We start from the raw sequence: 22866 nt of genomic DNA, 5'->3' as shown, positions 1-22866 counted from the left end.
ATTACACTAAAAACCCAGAAACAAGCACTTTGGTATTGATGTAATATAACTTACCAAAAGAATTTATATTTTTCTTTTATTTTTGATATTTCCATGTCCAAGTTTAACCTCTAAATTTAGAGCTTTGCAGCTATGGCTACAAATATAAAATGGAGAATTAAAACAAATTTTCATCATTCAGTCACAAACCACTCCTTCTTCAAACAGCCTCGTAACATTGTCAAGCTGAAATTATGCAGCAACATTTTGTCTTCATTAGAGCAGTCCTGGAGTCTGAGGGAGACAGACTTAGAGATGTTACAACTCCTAGAGTCCTAATTACTAGTTAAAAAGTTTGACACACTTTGAATTGCATACTTACTAGACTGAGTTTAAGATGTAGCTTCTGAAAGAAAGATGGTTTTATTTCATTAGGAATGGATTGGAAAAGCTATATTGATGAGCTTTCTTTTGCTTTAAATAAATTTTGGAACAAGGTATGAGGTGGATAGTCAATAAAGGGCAGAATCTTCTACAGGTAACATATCTAATATGCAGTCAACTTCAAAATTAACATTTTCCCTGAGACACTGCCATTTAGTTGTCAACACTAATGAATAAGAGATTTAGATTTTTATAGTAATCTGATGTGGAAAGAAAGGTGTAGCTGGCTAGGTACTACCAAAAATATTTCCCTCAACAGTAGAGCTATTATGCTTCTGATTTTCCCAACAGCCTTATAACTATGACATGTGCAAACTAACAGAACAAATACTATCTGCTAACTCCATGATAAAAATACTTGAAACCTGCCACTTTTACGATTGCCTAGAAATCTGCCATTATCACCCAAACTCTCTAGGATCTATAAGTGAACAGTAACAATTAAAATTTTTTTTTCCAACTTAAATAAAACTAATCTCCCTTGTGATGCCAGTTACCCCTAGGAAAATATGCTCAAGTTTGAATAAGCATTCACTATAAATCTCAGGCAAAAATGTAGATATGGTTTAGAAATATATTAAAAGTTGCATGTGGCTTATCAAAGAGTACAATAACATGAAAACCACAGGCCTCTAAAGTTTAAGTCTTCTGTTGAAGTTGCAGACATTTTGAATTCCACATACTTCAAGCCTTTGAGAGCTATGTATCCACACGATTTGTGCACTTTTCTGGTAGTCTGTACATCAACAGACTTTATCAGCAAACACAACAGAAATATCTGGAACAGCCAAGGACATCCAATGATTTATTAGCAAGTTGTGATTTTTCTGGTAAGTCAAATAATTTGAGACTAGAAATCTAAAGATGTAGGTAATGAGAAAACATAATCTTTTAGTTTTTAAAAATTTACCTTCGGGAAAAAACCTAAATTCTTATATCTTTTTTTCTCTTTTCGTAGTTCAAGTACACTTACGAGACTGATGGCATTACCGTGGTATAAATAGGGACTACTGAAGAATCTGAAGTACTGTACTATTTGGCTTTATTTTAGACCTCTAATAAAGACTTCAACATGTTGAAAAAAAGCACAAGGCACAGAGATTAGCATAGCTATAAGAACATTTCTGCTTTACGCCATGGTACTAGGCGTATAAGTCAGATGTCACATCAAAATTTGTACAGGCCAAATTCTTGGTTAGGAAAATCTTACGTATAGTGACTCTAATGGTTGAAAGATGTTTCATTATATTTATATTTTCAATTATCTACTACTAACAAACTTTAGACGTTTTATATGAATCTTTCGATACTATAGCCTTTGGGAAAGGTATGACTAATAAAAAGTCAATTTTTTAAAGAAAAGTTAAAATTGTTAGTTTTTTTCTTTGCTAAATATTAAACACATGGAAGTGAGATACCCCCTTTGCTCTTTCTCCCTTTTTATGCACAGAACAGAAGCACACATTGTCATGCCTCAAACTACTTTTTATTTGCAACTACATGATTTCACGCAATTCTTCTAAACAATGACATAAAATAGATTTCCTTGTGTATAAATAACTTACATACTCTCCATAAAGTAAATGCTCAAAGGTGCTAGAACAGATCGTCCACTCCTACAGTGTTCTCATATCCAACAGAGTTGATGCACAATATATAAATACTCAAGTCCAATATTAAAAACTCAGGCACTTGACTAACTTTAATAAAGTTTCTCAAACTATATCAATATATCTAAAGTGCATATATATTTTTTAAGAAAGATTATTCTCAATAACTTCTCTATAAAAATAAGTTTGATGGTTTAGCCCGTCTAACTTTACTACTTTGAGTATGAACTTTTAATAGGCAGTCAGGCTTATTCTACCTTCTCTCAACATGACACCAACAGAATCAAAGCAGCTAGTGAGGTGCTAACATGTGAGGATTAATCCAGTGATTCCGGTCACAATGCATTCCAGGAGGAGGTACCCATGTTACTGGAATTGGGCGATATGGTTTATTCTTCCTTCCCTGATTTGGATAACCAAATGGAACAGGAGGAGGGTAGTGACTTTGATGACCATTCCCTCGGTACATTCCTGGTTTTTTTCTGGGTAAAGGGTGCCACATTGGAAGAGGCGGGAATATCAGCTCTGAAATCTGTAAAGAAGAGAAAACAGTAAGTTAATAAAAAGAAAAAATTAGTCATGTGTTATATAAAAACTAGGTTACCTTCCAGATTACTCATTAAAGAAAAACAAAATCACTCACCCACAACCCTAATAGTAGGTCTAAGGCACATTCCTACAATCAAGTCTAAATATGTTAAAAACCTCAAATATAATAGGTGATCAATCAGCGTTTTTTCACTAAATGAGTGAAAATGAGTAAACTCAAACACAGCACTCTAAAGCAACCGGATATTTTCTGGCTATTTCAACCAAAGAAGATGAAAACACGGAATGAATAGAAGCTTGTACGGATACATCATGTTTTAGACCACTGGTTTCCACAGCTGGCTAAAGAGTCACCTAAGAAGCTTTTAAACACAAAATGTTCATGCCCCAGCCCTGGTCTACTGAACAATATTAACAAAACTTTAGGAAGAAAGGCCAAGTATTTTGATGACACTGCAGGTGATTCTAATGTAGCCAGTTCAGCATTTTGGAAAACAGTCTTAGATTATCCCATAAGTCAAGTGGGACATCAAGTTCACATCATTCAAAATGTTATCAGCAGTTTCAGACTGCTCTGCTCAGAGTGCCACACCCTGTGACTATGAGTTTCAGAGTTCTCTGATTTCTAATCTGCTCTTCCTAGCATAGGCATTTAAAAATTTATATTCTGTATAACAGCACTGCATTCATGATAGAAAATTCAAAAGGTACAAAACTGTATACAGTGGAAAAAAGTCTCTCTTCTTTATGTGATTACCAGCTACCCTCTCAGAGGCAGCTGACACTAATCAATTGTTTGATTATCTTTAGAGATATTCTATGAATATACTTGTATACATCTATATACACATTTATAAAAACTTACAAAATTCTGTATACTGCTTTTTGCACTTGATAAATACATCTCAGAGACATTCATCTCAGTACATAACGACTTCTTTTGTCATTTTACAGCTAGACAGTAATGCAATGACTATGCCGTAACTAAATTAACTGGTGTCTTGTTGATAGTACATTTAGGCTTTCAGTCTTTTAATATCAAAAAAACAATGCACAAAAGCAAACAAAACAATGCAGCAGTGAATAACCTTAGCAGTTAATTCTTGATTATCTACAATAATGGGGAAATAAAGAATTTAGCGCTCAAACTAATTGACCTATACTACAAACCAGTAACAAAGTGGAATGTTTCATTTCTTTGTACATTGGGGTGTTGATAAGCTTTAAAAACTGTCAGAAAGCAGACACAATCCCACAGGCAACCACTGTTCTGATTTTTATCACCAGACTGAGTTTTCCCTGTTTGTGAACTTCGTATAAATGGAATCATGTGGCATGTATTCTTTTGTATCTGGCAATTTTTTTTTTTTGGCCACACCGCCTGGCTTGTGGGATCTTAGTTCCCCAATCAGGGATCAAACCAGCGCCCTCCGCAGTGAAAGAGGGGAGTCCTAATCACTGGACCACCAGGAAACACCCCGGCAAAATTCTTTTGCTCAATCAGATGGTTTTTAGGTCCTTCCGTATTGTGTCTATTATTAGTTCTTTCTGTTTTATTGCTATTATCCTACTGTGTGAATGAATACACAATTTCCTCCCATTCACTTGTTAATGGGTATTTGGGTTGTTTTCCTTTTTTTTATTAAACGATTATGAAAAGAGCTGTTATAAACATTCTAATATGAGGCTTTGTAGATATTTGTTTTTTTCATTTCTCTTGTTAAATACTTAGGAGTGGAACTGTTGGGTTATAGGGCAGATGCATATTTAACTTTGTAAATGCCAGTTTTCCAAAGTGGTTATACCATTTTACACTTCCATCAACAGTTTATGAATCCAGTTGCTTCACATCCTTGCCAACATTTGGTATTGTCAGACGTTTTAATTTTAGCCATTCTGGAAGTAGTGTTTCACTGCGGTTTAAATTTGAATTTTCCTGATAACAAATAAGGTTGAGCACCTTTTTCATTTGCTTACTGGTCATTTATATAACTTCTTTTGTACAGTGTTTATTCTTATCTTTTGCCCACTGCTTTTAACTGGATCATGTCTTTTATTATTGATTTATAGGAGTGATTTTTAAAGTATATTCTGGAAACAAGTCCTTTGACAAATATATGTATTGAGAATATTTTGTCCCAGTCTATGCTTTTGCCCATTCGTTTTCTTAATGGTTTCTTATTTATTTATTTTTATTTATTTTTTGGCTGCACCGGGTCTTCGTTGCTGCGCGTGGGCTTTCTCTAGTTGCAGCGAGCAGGGGCTACTCTTTGTTGCGGTGCACAGGCTTCTCATTGCGGTGGGTTCTCTTGTCGTGGAGCACAGGCTCTAGGCACAAGGGCGTCAGTAGCTGTGGCTCGCGGGCTCTGGAGCGCAGTCTCAGTAGTTATGGCACATGGACTTAGTGGCTCCGCGGCATGTGAGATCTTCCCAGACCAGGGATCGAACCCGTGCCCCCTGCATTGGCAGGTGGATTCTTAACCACTGTGCCACCAGGGAAGTCCCTCAAATTAGTTTTCTAATGTATGGTATCAGGTAGCAGTTAGGTTCTTTTTTTTTTTTTTTTAATATATAGATTATCCAATTGTTCCAGTACTAGTTCTTGTATACTTACCCTACTGAATTGCTTTGGCACTTTAATTAAAAAAAAAAACATAAACAAAATTGTACACACATGGGTCTACTTCTGGACTCTCTATCTGTTCCAATAATATATTTATATATCTTTAAATCATTATCACACTATCTTGATAAACATAATGACTTAATATTAGTGTGAGATCTCTGAGTTAATTCTCCTTTCTTTAAATTTTATCTAGAAAAAGACTTTTGGGATTTTGATAGCAAGTTGAAACTACAGATCAGTTTGGGGAGAAATAACATAATCTTCATTCTTAATTAGTAGAGAATTATCTCTGGAGGCTCCTTTCAGAAAACACAGACCCCCCTCAGAGAACAAAGGCCCCAAGCTTGGAATTATTTTGCCCATACTCTGATAAACTCTTTTTTAAGGCTCTTGGTAATGCCAGGTTCAAGATGGAAAAATGTATAGGTAAAAAAATTAAAGTGGACCATCTGCACCAGCTTTCTACACAATGATTTTAAGAGCTATGCTTCTCAGTCATGAAATGTTTTGTAAGTGAATATAATGTCAAGGAGAAAAGCACATGAAGGACAGTTCAATTTCTATGCCTTTCTGTTATAATTTTATCCTAATAGTCTTTCAACATAGGGGAAAACAAATACAATTTAATTTTAAAAGAAAATCTAAAAATTAAAGGTCAATTTACTTGAAAAAATTGGCAGCAATCACTTCAATTTGGAATTTACATTCTTGCTTTGCTGCGTAACAAATAAAATTCTTGAGGTAAAATTAGCACACATCTGAATGAATTCCAGGCAATTTAACAATGGTAATCTGTAGTACGTAATACATCATACAGAGGAAAAAAATGTCCAAAGTATTTATGGTAGTGGTCTTAAAAATGATCCCTGAATTACAAATATTATGTTTACTTATCTATATAGGGAATCTCTTGGGAAGAATACAAAAATAACTGGTAATGAAAACCTCCATGCAAGGGCACAAGACTGGTCACTGTGGGAAGAGGAGGACGTGTCACTATTATACTTTTTAAAAAAATTTATTTATTTATTTATTTATTTATGGCTGTGTTGGGTCTTTGTTGCTGTGTGTGGGCTTTCTCTAGTTGCGGTGAGTGGGGGCTACTCTTCATGTGGTGTGCGGGCTTGTCATTGCGGTGGTTTCTCTTGTTGCGGAGCATGGGCTCTAGGTATGCAGGCTTCAGTAGTTGTGGCTTGCAGGCTCTAGAGTGCAGGCTCAGTAGTTGTGGCACACGGGCTTAGTTGCTCTGCGGCATGTGGGATCTTCCCAGACCAGGGCTCGACCCAGTGTCCCCAGCATTGGCAGGTGGATTCTTAACCACTGCGCTACCAAGGAAGCCCCTATACTCTTTCATACTGTTTCAAGTTTTTGTTTTTGTTTTTATTTTTTTTAAAAGCAGGTGCATATGTTATAATATACACATATACATATACCCCTAAGAATGTGATAATCTTCAGAACTAATCTTCCTCTCAAGCCTAGGAAGGATAATTCAACAATTAAAAAAAAAAAATTAGGGCTTTCCTGGTGGCACAGTGGTTGAGAGTCTGCCTGCCGATGCAGGGGATGCGGGTTCATGCCTCGGTCCGGGACGATCCCACATGCCACGGAGCGGCTGGGCCCGTGAGCCATGGCCGCTGAGCCTGCACATCCGGAGCCTGTGCTCCGCAACGGGAGAGGCCACAACGGTGGGAGGCCCGCATACCGCAAAAATAAATAAATAATTAAGAACTCAAAAATTAAGTTAAACTGAAAGGATGTTCATTATATAAATGTATCCTGGATTTAAAGGTTCAGTTTCTCATACTCATGATACTCTGATTTCTCACTCATTAAGGTCTAAATTCTCATTTTAGCCCAAATCAAACCCTACCAGAAACCTGGTATGTTTAATTATGTCTAATTAAGGCCAAATTAATAAAAATAGGTATATTTAAAAATATACTCAAAATTAGCAAAACTGCACGTACAGAATAAGGCTCAACTCAAAGGACTTCTTTAAATTTTTGTATTAGTAGCTATATGACTCTTTAAATGTTAAAGCAAAGAAAAATATTGTTTTGGCTTGAGTGAAAAATTAAAGAATAATTTAGTGAGGTTTCTCTTTAATCATAGAAAGGGAAAGAACATGAAAGTTAGGTACAAATTGGAAGTGTTAAAGGCTACAAAAAAATTAGTGGCTATTTTTGAATGCAATAAGGATTTTTAAAACATCAGGAATGTTTTATCACCATGATTTTTTCTATTGTTTTTACAATGTATTCATCCCACTTATTTAGTAAAGCAGACCTTTGATAAAATGACTCAGGATGCCTATTTCATCTCAGAGGAAGCAGCTTTCCCCTTAGCGTGGGAAGGCAAGAACTGTGATCCAGAATTTCAACTCAGAAACTTTGGGCAATATAAGCAGGACTACCTAGAATGCCCTTGCAAGCCTTGCTCATGACCTTCAGTATGGAGCCACTTCATGGTTACCTGGTATACGGGGCTGGGGGTCGCAGCCACTGAATTGGGTTTCACTTCTACTTCCTTACTTGTTTCTTCATCTGAAGAAGAGGACCCTGAATGATAATCAGAGGTAACCTTATCAAGGGCCCTGGTCACTTTCTTGGAAATCTCATCCTTGTTCTCATCCTCATTTTCAAAGCTGGCAACAATGAATGCGTTGTTTTTCTCTCCATACCTAAGAATAAAAAACCCAAAAAACTTACACACCTTGAAGTCACATCAACAAAGGAAGAAATGTCCATAAAAACAATTGAACAGGTTTGGACATGCCATCAGTCCCAGGCAAAGAAGGAACCCTCCCAGAACTTGATTCTGCATCTATAGTATCCTAACCCAGCTCCATGCCAACAGGCAGGCCACAATTTTCTACTTCTGGTCTATTAAAGTACAAATAAAAAGTGACCTCATTCTCTTTTCCAATTTTCTTTTCTACTGTCTCCTGACAAAAATAGTTGTCTACGATATCAGAGAAACTCATTGTTTTGATTACATTTTTGTATGTACCATTGAAACTGGCCATACAGAACTTTCGAACAAATTTTTAACTGACCCTTATAACGTAGATCCTAGTAATTCAAGTCAAAACTCAACCAGACATTTCCTATGGGATTTATTTTTACCACGATTAAATAAAAAAGAGGCCTGTGTTTCCTATATACACACTGACAAAAACGAGAACTGAGGCAACTGTTGAAGTTAAAGGGGAAAAAAAAACTACTGTTGAGGAAAATAAAAGGATTTTGCTTGAATTATACTGCTGATTTCATAGAGATTCCTATGATAAATGCTTACCCCTCATCTTAATTTTTTTAAATTAAGCAAACATTTTTATCCTTCCAAAACATTTTTAAAGCTTTGATCTAAGAAAAATAATTGTCAGAACATGTAACTTCGGCTGTTGGGTACTAGAAAAAAGGAAAATAAATTCTGCAATGAGGGAAAATAGCACAACACACAGTAAAACTAGGAGTTTTCATTGAGAGGACAGAGGAGAAACCCACAAATCCATTCTAATAGATTGCACAACATAAACACTATGAAACAATTTCTAGGAAGTGTTAGGACAAAGGAAATGAATTGTTAAGCAGTCTTACACAGCATGTAACTAAAGTTAAACAAAGTGATTCTAAGCTTAAAAAATATAAAAACATCAACAGAAAATAGGGTTAATTGACTACAATGTCAATTAATTTCATTCATGATAATTCTTGTCTCAAATTATTTCTGAATCAGGATGATATCTACAATTAAGTAAAAGGCCTAACTGCAACCAAGCCTTTGAAAGTTTAAATGGCAATCAAGTAGTCTCACAGGCGGGTTCTATTTCTTTCAACTGTGCTATCTTCCATTCTCATAGGCTGGATGGGGCCATAAATGCAATCTAAATATGGTACATAATTTCCTTTTCTATTCTTTTTCAGTCTCTCTCATAAAAGGAGTTGCTGCAGGATGGTGGAAAGAGCACTAGACATGTTTCTGGTTCTGTTCTGTCATTAACTAGCTCTGTTACCAGGTGCAAGTTATTTAATCTCTCCCGGCCTTAGTTTCCTATCTGCAGAATGAGGAAGCTGAAGATAGCTGGATAGTGGTTAGTCTTCAGCTGGTGATTCTTCTTAGTAAAAGATGCCTGAACAGTGGGAAGGGTTCTTCACAACACAGAATTCATGAAGTATAATTTCAAGATTACTTAGCCTTGGGTTGTAGCAGTGGAAGCCTACCCCTTGGTCCTCTCCAGGTTTAAAGACGCAACAAATTTCAATAAAATCAAAGGTTAATTCATATATTAATACCAGCAGTATTAACAATGGGCTTAGGCCTACCTTCAGTATTGCTCATTAATGGAGTCAAAACTCAAGCAAAACAGAAAGGCAAGAAATTTGAGAAAAATCCCTGCCTCTGTAGAAACAGAAACCTAATCCAAGGGCAGACATCTAATGATTGAAGGATCAGCTTTATTAACTCAGGTTTCTTTGACACTCAAGCTCAGTTAGGTTTGCATTTTTCCCGTGGTAGTATTTTGGTATGAGGGCTCTCTTCAGGGTAAGTGAAGCTGCTTACTATATTACTATAACATTAGAATGTGCAGTTAATTCCTCAGAATTCGTAATGGACAACTTTTAAGTTTTCCAATTTTCAATGACACAGTGCTAAAACATTCAGGCCTACTGAGTTAATCTGAAACAAATCAATAGTATCTATTGCTCTTTATCAGGAAAAGAAAGGATTATAGAAGTTACAAACAAACAAAAAAAGAAGTGTAGAATATTGAGTAGATAATAAAGCTGCCAGCTATTTGCTGGCCTTCTCCTTATAGGATCTGTCATCTATTCAGTATCTTCTCTAATATTTCACTTAGTGAAATATTTCTAACTATATAACACTTTGCACTCTTCCAATATTTATCCTGATGGAATAACTCTATGAAGAATGTTCTCTTTGAGTGCATTTCAATTTTTTTCATAACCTTAGTCTTTAGTATACCAATAAGTTATTATTTTTAATGACTCAGATATTTATTCTATTGCTATATCAGCTTTAATTTTCAGAATAGTTCCAGTTTTGGTCCAAAAGCACTAATATCTCAGTCTCCTCTATTAATTTATAGCAATCACCTCTACCCAATCACTAACAGGTCTTTCTTTCTGGGATTTCTATCATCACTGAATGAGCACTCATATTCTGAAGATATCAATAATTTCTATTAACCGTGAAAAACCTCACATCATAGCCAATTTGGGGCAAAATTTTGATCATATATAAAATAATTAGAAGGCTACTGAATGCAAAGGTTTTCTTACATTAACAAGATTAAAGCACAGTAATTTTTTATTATCTGGCATCATCAAGTAATGAAGTATCCACTTAAGTAGAATGTCCATGTAACTAAAGCTTCTATCTTCAGGTGCCAAGATGTTGTTTAAGCCTTTCAAATAAATATGTCCAAAATGTTTATATAATTAGCCAACTTCTTAAATGTCCTTGGATATGGGAACTTTTCCCTAATGATTTAAGATCGTTGTATTAAGTATTCATTATTTGATGTTGTGATAATACATTTGGGTCAACTCTTGCTTTTTTGTTCTTGCCTCTATGTCAGACTGTTACTTTTTTTTGTAGCTTTATGACAACAGTATCCTGGGGGATTGGTTCCAGGACCATCCCTGCCTCCCCCAAATGACAAAATCTGTGGATGCCCAAGTACCTTAAATAAAATGGCATGGTATTTGCATACAACCTACGCACACCCTCCCATACACTTTAAATCATCTTTAGATTACTTATCATATCTAATACAATGTAAATGTTATATAAATAGTTGCATGGCATGGCAAATTCAAGTTTTGCTTTTTGGAAATTCTCCCCCCCCCCAAATATTTTTGAACTAAAGTTGGTTGAATGCATGGATGTGGAACCCTCAGATACAGAAGGCCAACTGTACTAGGAACAATCCCCTTTCAAATGCCACGTAATATTTTATGGGCTGAAAAACTACACAACGAACTTAAAAGAACTGTGTGTTAAGTAAGAGTAAATATGATCAAAGTGTGGGCCTCATAAAAAGTAAACATTTCAATATAGTAACTTTGTGATAGCTATTTCTTGTATACTGAGGTCTTCTGCAGGGATTCAGTGGTCCAAGTCTATAAAACAAAGTCTGATCCTGGCCTATGGTAAGTGCTTAATTAGTCCCAGACTCTAAAAATGTTTGACCTTCTTAGACCAAAAACTGAGGTATCTTGCTCTTCCTTTTTCTGAGAAATAAGTATTGGAGAATCAACTACCTACACCTGGTTTCCCAAAGCAATAAGCTTATATAAGCTACCAGCTTATATCAAGCAGCTCCAGGGTGGTACAGAAAATTGTTGCAGGATTACCATGTATTTTTCCAACATGTCTTCACCACCACTTTCATTTCTGGAGATCAGGTCAAAGGCTATGACCACCTTTGGAACATATTAGGGTTGCATCAAAAAGCACCTCTACTATAATCAATGGGTGAACTGTACCTCTAAACCAAAGAGAAAACCCTAAAGGGACAGCTGTAGGAAATTACTCACAGGGGTTCCATGCATCTATTCATCCTGTTCCTCCTGCCTGGAAATGTCCTTCCAACCTTGTCATCTAGTCAACTGCAACTCATCCTTCCCCACTCAGCTCAAGTATCACCTACTGTACAGTCAGCCCTCCATATCCATGGGTTCTGCATCCATGCATTCAACCAACCACAGACCAAAAACATTTGGGGAAAAAAAATCCAGAAAGTTCCTAAAAGCAAAACTTGAATTTTTTTCAATTCAAGCAACTATTTACGTAGCATTCGCATTGTACTTACAACTATTTACACAGCATTTACATTGCATTAGGTATTATAAGAAATCTAGAGATGATTTAAAGTATATGGGAGGTTATGCATAGGTTATATGCGAATACTACACTATTTTATATAAGGGACTTGAGCATCCAAGGATATTGCCTCTGCCTGTGTGTGTGTGTGCATGTGGCCAGGGCGGGGGCATGTTCTGGAACTAATCCCTCACCAATACCAAGGGCTGACTATAGTCTTTCCTGAGGCAGTAACTTTCTCGTTTGTGCCACCAAGTATTGCATTTTGTACATACTTCTATTATAGCAGAAATCACACTCTGTTGTAATCTACTTATTCTTTCTTCTCCCTCATTACACTCTGAACTACCTGAAAGAATGTCACTTTTTTTTTTTTTTTTTTGTGGTACGCGGGCCTCTCACTGTTGTGGCCTCTCCCGTTGCGGAGTATAGGCTCCGGACGTGCAGGGTCAGCGGCCATGGCTCACGGGCCCAGCTGCTCCGCAGCATGTGGGATCTTCCCGGACCGGGGCACGAACCTGTGTCCCCTGCATCAGCAGGTGGACTCTCAACCACTGCCCCACCAGGGAAGCCCGTCACTTTCATTTTTTAAAAAATCCTACAACTAAGAATGCCTGGTCCAAAGTGAGTATTTTAATTTAATTTAATTAATTAATTTATTTATTTATCTATTTATTTATGGCTGTGTTGGGTCTTTGTTGCTGCGCGCGGGCTTTCTGTAGTTGCGGGGAGCAGGAACTACTCATCGTTGTGGTCCACGGGCTTCTCATTGCGGTGGCTTCTCTTGTTGCGGAGCACAGGCTCTAGGCACGTGGGCTTCAGTAGTTGCAGCACTTGGGCTCAACAGTTGTGGCTTGCGGGCTCTAGAGCACAGGCTCAGTAGTTGTGGTGCACGGGCTTGGTTGCTCCACAGCATGTGGGATCTTCCTGGACCAGGGCTCAAACCCATGTCCCCCGCCTTGGCAGGCTGATTCTTAACCACTGCGCCACCAGGGAAGCCCACAATGAGTATTTTTAGAATGAATGAAGTTCAATTAGATTTCATACCTAACACTCACCTTTTACAATTCTGCTCATTAGGAGAAAAGAAATAATTTCCATTATGAAAATAAAACCATGAAAATATCACTCAGCCACTTAAAAACCAAAAAGGGGGAGGGAGGCAAGAGTAGAAACAAACAGAAACAGAAATCAACCAAAAGTTAATATCCAGTATTATTTGGGATTAGCATCTTTCCTAATTTGAAGAGGGGAAAGACAAGGGTACCACCAATGAAAGAAGATATAATTGACCTATAGGGAGTCTAGGTGTCTAAATTCTACAATAGAGTTCTTGGTAAAGCTCTAAAAAACCCCCTGCTCTATCAGTTTTTGAGTTTCTTTAGCTGTAAAAGAGGAATGTAACCAGTCTTTCACTATCACCTCCAAGAAGAATAGTTTACAAAATTCACAGCTGAGAAAGCCAAACAACCAGCTCCTAGCTATAAAAATACGTGCGTAGGCAGTACCTGAGAGAATTTCATAAAATCAGTTCCAGCATGGTAATCAGTTAAGCAGCCAAACTCAAGAACTCACCGACAGCACACCTCACATGGGTCCACCCATAGAGTGAGTTCCTTTGGCAAGCCCAGGTCACTGTACAAAATGCAGCTGTTCTCACAGGCTTTCAGGACATCAGGATCAACTCTCTGAAACTTATTGACACGAATGCATCTACAACAAAGTGGAGTAATGTTAATAGCTTTAAATAAATGTAAATCAGAAACTTTGTTATATCTATTAGTTTTTGTCAACATGAATTTAAAAAAATAAAACGAACCCTGGCAAAGAACCCAGGAATATCTATCCTAAATAGATAATAAATCTGAACTAAAGGCAAAGAGGCAGCAGCATCATCAAGACTAACCAGCCTGGTGGAAAGAAGAGTCTGTGTGAGCACAGGGAAATCACTAGAACTGGCTCTACTTCATTTCACACAGAAACTACTCAATCTCACACGTACATTAAATGAGCAAGGAGTATGAAAGTTGCATGAAATTACTTAGAGCTTTGAAGGTAAAAGTTTTAATAGGTCAAATTCCTATATAACAAAATCTCCAACTCACAAAAGACCTCAACCAATGGTTCAAATAATATTTGGAAATTCTTGTGACAAGTTTTGATCTGTTGTTACCTTGCTTAAGAAGGGTATCCTATGCCTTACCTATAATTGTTCTCTAAATACCGAATCAGTCAAGGACACAGAACCATTCATACCATGTACTTAAGATTAAAATATAATCCAGGGACTTCCCTGGTAGTTCAGTGGTTAAGAATCCATCTTACAATGCAGGGGACGCAGGTTTGGTCCCTGGTTGGGGAACTAAGACCCCACACCGCAACTACTGAGCTGGTGCACTCTGGAGCCCACGTGCCATGACGAGAGAGAAGCCCACGCACCGCAACAGAAGATCCCGCATGCCACAATGAAGATCCTGCATGCCACAACTAAGACCCGATGCAGCCAAATAAATTAATTAATTAGAAAAAAAAATCTGAAAATGTTATTGGCTTATTTCACTTAACCTCTGTTACTCGAGTTTTCTTTTTTTTTTTAAGTTATCGAAAGAGAGAAAAAAATTCTAAACCACTAAAGACTGCTCCTTTTTTTTTTTTTTTTTGGTCGTGCCACATGGCTTTCAGGGATCTTTGTCCCCCAACCAGGAATCTAACCTATGCCCACAGCAGTGAAAGCACAGAGTCCTAACCACTGGACTGCCAGGGAATTCCCATCTGTTCCAATTTTTCTAACCTAAGAAATACCATTCACAGCTACCTAACAGAATGCTCAAAGATGGCTCTCAGTATGAATGCAAAAATACCTGTTAAAATAAGTATTCTGCTTACATAGAGAAACGTTAGCTACAGTGAAAGTATTTACTGCCTACAACTAAGAAATCAATCAAGAGAACCCAGATTTAGTACGAGTCCTGAGTACTAGTATTATTGGGTGAATTTAGATTAAGTCATTTTACTTCTTCAGACCCCCAAAATATGGAAAATATAAGTTAATTGACAAATACTGATTATATTACTAAATACAATACTGTAACATCAACAGAATAAGGTACTATTTAAATTTTTTAAAGTTTAATTATTAGTTAATTTCAACTTTCATTTAAAACAGTGAAAAAAGTTCTCATTAGGTAACAGCTAATATGTATTTCTAAACAATAATAATAATAACTCTTTTTGAAGGTTTACCATGCAATGGAGAGTCTTCTAAACACTCTGCATGTACAGGCATACCTCAGACATTGCAGGTTTGGTTCCAGACCACAGCAATAAAGCTGTGGTATCTCAATAGAGCTAGTCACAAAATTTTTGGTTTCCCAGTATATATAAAAGTTGTATTACAGTATACTGTAGTCTATTAAGTGTGCAATAGCATTATGTCTAAAAAACAATGTACATAGCTTAATTAAAAACTACTTTATTGCTAAAAAATGGTAACCATCTGAGCCTTCAGCAAGTCTTTGTAACAGTAACACCAAAGGTCACTGATCACAGATCATCAAAACAAATAAAATAACGAAAAAGTTTGAAATACTGTAAGAATTACCAAAATGTGGTCGGGGTTTCGTACGTAGCAGAGCAGCTCCCTCGCTGCGATCTATTGAAAGTCAGCCCTCGACACAAGGTTTAAAAAAAAAAAAAAAAAAAATTTACCAAAATGTGACAGAGACACAAAGTGAGCAAATGCTGTTGGAAAACTGGCACTGACAGCCTTGCTCAGTGCAGCTGCACAAACCTTCAGTTTATAAAAAACGCAATGTCTGTGATGCGTAATAAAACGAAGCACAATAAAATAAGGTATGCCTATGTTAACTTTTTTAATTTTCACAATGATCCTGTGAGTTAGATACTATTTTCTCCACTGTAAAAAAGAAAGGAGGCAGAGAGAGTTTGAGTAACTTGCCCAAAATTACACAGCTAGAAAGTAATGAATCCAGAGTTCAGATCCAGACCAGATGCCAAAGTTCACTTTATTAAACAACCCTATTATGCCTGTACTTATTGTAACATCACCGTTAACAATTTAGCAAATTCAGAGTAAAAAAAAATATTTTAAACCATGTAAGACACTCTTTATTCCTTTCTATAATATGGTCCTATGTTACAGATTCTAATGTTGTGTAGGTTGATTCAAAAGTCCCACGTGCACCAGGATCAAAAGCAATTAAGCGTAAGGTAGATCTTAGATGTATGTTTGTTTTTTTTATCTACAATGAGGGAGATGCAGGCTCTCAGCTTAAAAAAATATGTGTAAATATAGATGCTTAAATAGAGACTCGCTTCAACAAAATTTGCATACCTTACATATTTTTATGCTATTTTTTTCACTCTAGATACTGCGACGATTTACCCATTAACCACTCTTCAAAAACAAGATTTTAAAAGCTGCATAAAAATAGTCCATTGTTTACTTAATGTTGACAGTGTAGCGCTTTCCAATTTTTTTGCAATTATAAAGTGTAAGAAATATCCATATTCATACATATTTGTCTGCATTTCTGATTATGCTTCTAGAATAGATTTTAGGAGATTTACTTTTCAAAGACTGTGAATATTTTTATAGATCTTGATAATGTTACCAAATTGCTCTTATTTGTATAAGAGAAACATACCCCCCTGCAGAGAAACATACTAATTTATAAAAACTTTAGAAGAAAAAGAACTTTACGGATTGAAGAGTCTACTAACTCTGGTTAATCCTATAGTCTATTCATTTATATAAAAGAAACGACCCACAATTAACTCTAATAATTTTCTACTTCAAAGACGGCTTCAAAATGACTCAATAATGATACTTCTGATTATATGCCAATTTAATATTGTGGCTAACTTTTTTCCTCAAGTTTTTAGAATTAATGGAAATAAAATTGTACACTGTCTGACCTTTAAGCATTTACTTGATAGTGTCTCCTTTTTCAGTAATAGTACGGTGGCTTGGCACTTCCAAAAGTCTTAGTCCAATGTCAATTACATCAGTGTAAAAAGCTTGAACAGCTCTAATTCACAAAAGCTGTTCACTCTATCAGAAATGAAGATGTGCAGAAAAAAATTAAGAGAATCAAGTGAGAGGATAAAAAACAGTAACTTGAGTGCTTTATATAGAACATCCACATTTCTACTTTCACTCACCACATTTTCCAATATACTAGGAAACCTCTTTGGATAGAAATGAAGAGGAAAATATATCAATTACTTTGATTCTTTTCAACAGATCATATGCTCACCTGGCTTTTAGCAAATGAGAACTAAACAAATCATATTTTCACCTCCCTTGCATACTCCGTGAACAGTCTTACACTTTCAAGAGCTCAGCGACTGAAAGGAAGTTCTTTTTATTGTGAAGGGCTGATTTGTGGAGGAATCTTTGGGGGCAGCAATATGCATACATAAAAGAATTTCAGTATTCATGATAGTCACAACTGTTCCACTTTTATTTTTTTGGTCACATCCACAAATGGGGCACGGTTTGACAGCTGAGTTTAGCAGAATATTCTCAACTCAGGTTCCCAAGTAGTCACATAAATACTAAAGAGTGAGCATGCCAGGACATGTTTTACAGGAGGCTGCTCTTCTTTAAACTGTAAATGTAACTTATAAACCACAGTACAAAAGATAGCTGGGAGTGAGAATTGCCTTCACTCTCAGAGACAAGGCTGCGGGAGGACAGTGGTATACAGAAAGCTCATAAGAATTTAGGGTCAGTGAGACCTGAATTCAAATCCCAGAGCTAATATTTACCAGTTGTGAATCATAGGTAAGTCACCTTCATCTATAAAATGGTTACAATGGCTTCTACCACAACGAATTATGCACAGTACAAATGAAATTATTCCTGTGTCAAGAACATGTTAGGTGTCTAATAATCTTAGTTCTCATTTACCAAAAAACTTTTAACACGTAACATGTAATTTACTTTTAAATACAAGGAACTCATTTCCCTCAACCCTTACCATGCCCCCTTTTAAGTGATAGTTTTAGGGGTTCTCTACAATTGGGAAAGCCCTCAACTACCTGTGATACTTAAAGAAAAACACTCAGGAACCACACTATGACCACAAGACTAACTCCCATGAGCCTATACTATTGGCCCTCCAAGTCCAGGCAGTGGGACTCGAATGATGAATACTTATATTTTAAAGTGAATAAGGAAAAAATAAAACTGAGACACTCCTGAGTTGGGTATTTTGCAGATAAACTGTGAAAGGCATGGACTGGACACACCCATCATTCCTCTGGCCTGGCACTCATTTGAGGAGCTGATCAGCCTCTTCATTTAGTCCAATCTAACTGTCCAAGCGATTCCTTTACCTGTAGGCCTGTCCTTTTGATGGTTTTTCCGGATACCAGTGATTTTTATATTTTTCTTGAAGTATTAGAGTCAATTTCTCAGCAAACCTCTCGACTGCTTCTTTTTTCAACTTATCATGTTTTCGAACTAGCCTTGTGAAAAAGAAGACTACGGCAGCAATTTCGTTCTTCATCTTTCCCTGCAAAGATAAAACAGTTTTTCTCAAAAAACCGAAACATCAAAACTTGAAGATAAAGCTCTGCAAAATATCCCTCCTTTACAGCAGCACCCCTTCCTCCTTCTAATTTTATCTTGTGTTTCACTGGCTCATATCTGGAGTAGGGAACAGTCACTAATTTATGCCATAAAGACCTTATTATAAAATACTGTTTAAGAGTCTTATCACCTAGCTTTGTAAAGGAGTTCAGTAAAGAGAGCACACCAAATTGCTCCTGTTAGCTAAAATAAAATCAGAGATATCACTCAAAGAGAAGCATTACAATGATACCACTATATAGTTTTTACTAAATGTGTCAATATTTAGCTACAATAATTCAAGTTTAAAGTTCTATGAAATAACTTGTATTTTAAAACATAAAAAAGTCCACTTTAAAATCCAGTATTGTAGAGCCACTACAGAAGACAGTTTGGCAGTTCCTAAAAAGGTCAGATATATAGCTACCATATGACCCAGCAATTCTACTCCTAACTCTATACCCAAGAGAAATGAAGCCATATGTTCACACAAAAACTTGTACACAAATGTCCACAGAACCATTATTCATAGTAACTAAAAAGTAGAAATAAACTAAATGTTGATCAACTGATAAATGGACAAATAAAGTGTGGTATATTATTCGGCAACAAAAAGAAATGACATACTGATATGTGCTACAACACGTATGAAACTTGAATACATTATGCTAAGGGAAAGAAGCCAAAAGACCAAATACTGTATGACACCAATTATATGAAATGTCCAGAATAAGCAAATCTATATAAACAGAAAGTAGATTAGTGGCCTAGGGGTAGGAGGATGGGGGGAAAGGAGTGATGTCAGTTGAGTATAATATTTCCTTTTGAGGTGATGAAAACATCCTAAAATTGACTGTGCTGATGGTTGTACAACTCTGTGAATGTACTAAAACCAAAGACCTGTACATTTTAAATATGTGAATCGTAGTTTGTGAATTATATTTCAATAAAGCTGTTATACACAAAGAAAAAAAATCCATTATCAAGCTTCTGTAAGCACTCTTTCAAGAACAGAGATATATTTACCTAAAAAATATGACCAAAAAACCCCAGCTCTATCAAAACATATTTAAGAGAGTGGAAATTCAGGATCATTCACAGAAAATCTAAAAGAAATAATCAGAGATTCAGCTGCATATTGGAACTGTCTCAAGAAGGACTCTTTTTAAATGACAGATCTGATTTATCACAGATTAATGCATAAAGGCAAAAACCTTGTACTGGGATTGTTTCGATGTATATTCTGTCTTTGCTTGATGAGCTCATTCATTTGGCTGCTGTAAGTAACTTGGAGTTATTCAGATGCTGCGTTTATTAAGCAACATCACCTTTTCAGAGCCAATTATTAAAGACATACAGCCCCTGTTATGTTTAGTGCAAAAACTGACCAACCCAGCCTATAGTTTGTGTTCTTTCGTATTTAAAAAATACAGCTGATTCTGTTAGCTTCCTTTTTCTTTTCTCAAACTTGCTCTTAAAGTCCGTCTTCATAAGATTCCTTTCCTCCTTGTGCAAATTCAAACAAGGGACCTCAGTGTGAAATAAATTCTATATGTTATTTGAGAGGTGTGCTGGCAGCCATGGCCACCCTGATGCTAGATGGGAAGACACCCAGACCTTCCTCTTGGAAACCCTAGAATGCCAAGTCTACCTTCTATGGCCAGCTGCACACAACCCCAGCCCTCCACAACTGCTGTGCAGCCTCCTCCTGAAAAAAAGTCAGCCATTTCCACTTATAAAGCTATATTTATACTCCACCACGTTATGATGGAAAAGAAAACCCACTGCAATTTAATACATGGTTTGGGATGAAACTTGCTGATGGAACTCCATTAGCCTCCACCCCACCAAAGAAAACAAGAAAGGTACTCAATCCCTAACTAGCCCATTCTCCTCATTCATTAAATTGGCCAACTATGTTCCACATATCTGAGTTTTGTTTTCCTTTTATTTTTTCTTCTCTGTTTCATATCAAAAAATAAAAGGAAGAAAGGAAGGAAAAGAACCACTTAGCGGTTGCTTTGGGTTGTAACACAAGATGAGTCATATGGAATTACTTTTTTTTTTTTTTTCTTCAGTTTGAGGGAATGATGCCTGGAAGAGCTGAGAATTTAACCCACCTCCACCGGTCAGTATTCTAGGAGTACCAAAAGGGCAGCCCTAGAGGGGAGAGTTATGAGGTCAGGGAGAGAGAAACCAGAAGCCAGCAGGGCCAAGAAGCTCTTAGGCGTCTCGAGTAAGTCGCCGCAATTCCTCCACCCACACTCGGAGCGAAAAGCTCCCATTTTAAACATCGCACGGTGACGTCATCCTGGGACGTAGTCACCGAGGCGGCTGCCCCTCAAGTTCTACTTTGTTCCACAGGCTCCTCTGCTCACGGCGGCGGGCAGAGAACCCAAAGGAAAACCCAGTCCTGCCTTCCAGGAGTTTATAACTTTGTACTTTTCCCTCTCTTGTAACGAAGAGCTTCATCGCGGCCGTTTCTAGAAACAAGTATTTCTCCCGACAGACGTTCCCAAGGTTGAGGAAGGGGGGGTGGCGGGGGGAGGTCCCGGCCGCGAGGGGTGACGAGCCCTCGACCAGGCTCCGCGGCGACACAAAGCGGGCTCTGGACCCCGAGAGACAGGATTCCCACGGGGCCGGGAGTTGGGCTTTGCAAGCCATCCAAGCCTGCTGCTCGGCACTCGCGCTTGGGTTTGAAGAGCGCCGGGTGAGTAGGCTCCAAACGTCCCCACCCACTCTTGGAAGAACGGCCTGAACGCGCGTCCAACTTCTGCAATCGCGGGTTTTCCTGAGTTAAGGGGGCAGCGCCCCGAGCCCCCTCCCCTTCCTCCCGAGAACAGCCTCGCAGGGTCCGCAGCCCCCGGACAGGCTCCAGCCTCCGGCAGCCCTGGGTTCAAGGACCGGGCTCCCCTCAGGCGCGACTCCCCCCCGCCCCCCCCCCCAGACAGCGAGCCGGATCCCCGGCTCCAGAAAACCCACGGACGCGGAGGGGGAGGGGGCGTGGGCAGGCGCGGGGCTGTCGCCCACCGCGAGCAGAAGGTATCGCGCGGTGAAAACGTGGCAGGAGCCTCGAGGCGGCGTCTCCTCCGTCGCGATGCCGCTGAGGGTCCCGCGGAAACCCTCGCGGGCCGCCCCCCTCCGTCCCCAGCCCTTCCTTCGCGCCGGGCCAGAGCCGATGCAAGCAGGTTCGACCCCGCGCTCCTCCTGGTTCCCCCGCGCGTTGCCCGCCCGCGAGCCTTCGACGTGGCCGCAAAGGCGCCCGGACCACCCTCCTCCCGAAGCCCTCAGCCCCGCCATGTCCGCCTCCTCCAGGCCCGGTCTCCTTACCGCCGCCGCCTCCGCTCTGGGGCCACAGATTCCCTCCTGGCCGGGAACCGAGGGCGCCGCCTCAGCGGGCCGGCGCTCGGCGGCAACGAGCGCGGCGAGCCTAATCTGGCGCGTGCGGCTCCCGCGTCGTCGGGCGGCCGAGCGCGCGCTGAGAGGGCGGGCTGGTGGGCGCGCGCGAGCGAGCGAGCGAACGCGGCTCTGAAGCGGCGCGCGGGGGGCTCGCGGCCCGGAAGAGGGGAGGGGCGATGACCCGGGAAAGGGATGGCGCCGCGCGGGACCGGCTCGCGCTCCTGGGGGGGAGGAGCCAGAGGCAGGGCTTCGTCGACGTCCCGCCCCCAAGGCTCCGGCCTCGCTGTGCGAGCCGCGAAGCACCTTCAGTCTTGCGACGCGCCAGCGGAGCCTCGGGTCAGACGGCTAGGACCCGCCGCACCGCGGGCTTCCGTCCTCGGGAAGGAACGGCGCTGAGAGCCGAGCGGACCCTCGCTAGCCCGCTCTACCTGCTGCAGCGTCTTCGGGAGTCGCGTGGGCCACTTCCCCTCTGCTACCTGGGCCTCTGCTTCCCCCTCTCGTTTCTCCTTGTCGCCCTGCGCCCTGACACCCTCCGGCCGGGAGGGCGAATACTAGACCCTGCTCTGTAGAGGTCCAGTTCTTTAGACCTGGGGCTTCGGGGGCGGGTTGGGGGGCGTGGGGGTCTACACAGGTCAGACGGAAGGCGGACTTTGCTTTTGTGGACTGATGCTCTTCTTTGCTGTGACAGTTACGGGCACGTCAGCTGTGCAGCCGCCTTGTGATATTTCAGTTTGTTTTGAAGTCCTAGTTGGGCCCCTCCCTGGCCGGGCTGGTGGCTCCCTAAGAGCAGGGACTGCCTCCTGTTGACCC

General features: G+C 39.2%; 1 protein-coding gene across 1 annotated transcript; it reads right to left on the bottom strand.

The window, feature by feature from the left end:
- Positions 1-1841: 1841 nt before the first annotated feature.
- Positions 1842-22184, bottom strand: BTG3 (BTG anti-proliferation factor 3). Its single transcript, XM_081235419.1, has 5 exons — positions 21988-22184; positions 18423-18601; positions 13635-13772; positions 7683-7890; positions 1842-2565 (listed from the first exon to the last, which is right to left on the bottom strand). Exons 2-5 carry the CDS (start codon positions 18593-18595, stop codon positions 2326-2328), a joined length of 759 nt encoding a protein of 252 aa, XP_081091545.1. The 5' UTR covers positions 18596-18601; positions 21988-22184; the 3' UTR covers positions 1842-2325.
- Positions 22185-22866: the final 682 nt, after the last annotated feature.

This window comes from Mesoplodon bidens, assembly GCF_964165515.1.
Source record: "Mesoplodon bidens genome assembly, chromosome: 5".
NCBI classification, from domain to species: domain Eukaryota; kingdom Metazoa; phylum Chordata; class Mammalia; order Artiodactyla; family Ziphiidae; genus Mesoplodon; species Mesoplodon bidens.
The sequence above is the reverse complement of the archived record's forward strand: the minus strand, read 5'-3'. Positions and strand labels throughout refer to the sequence as shown.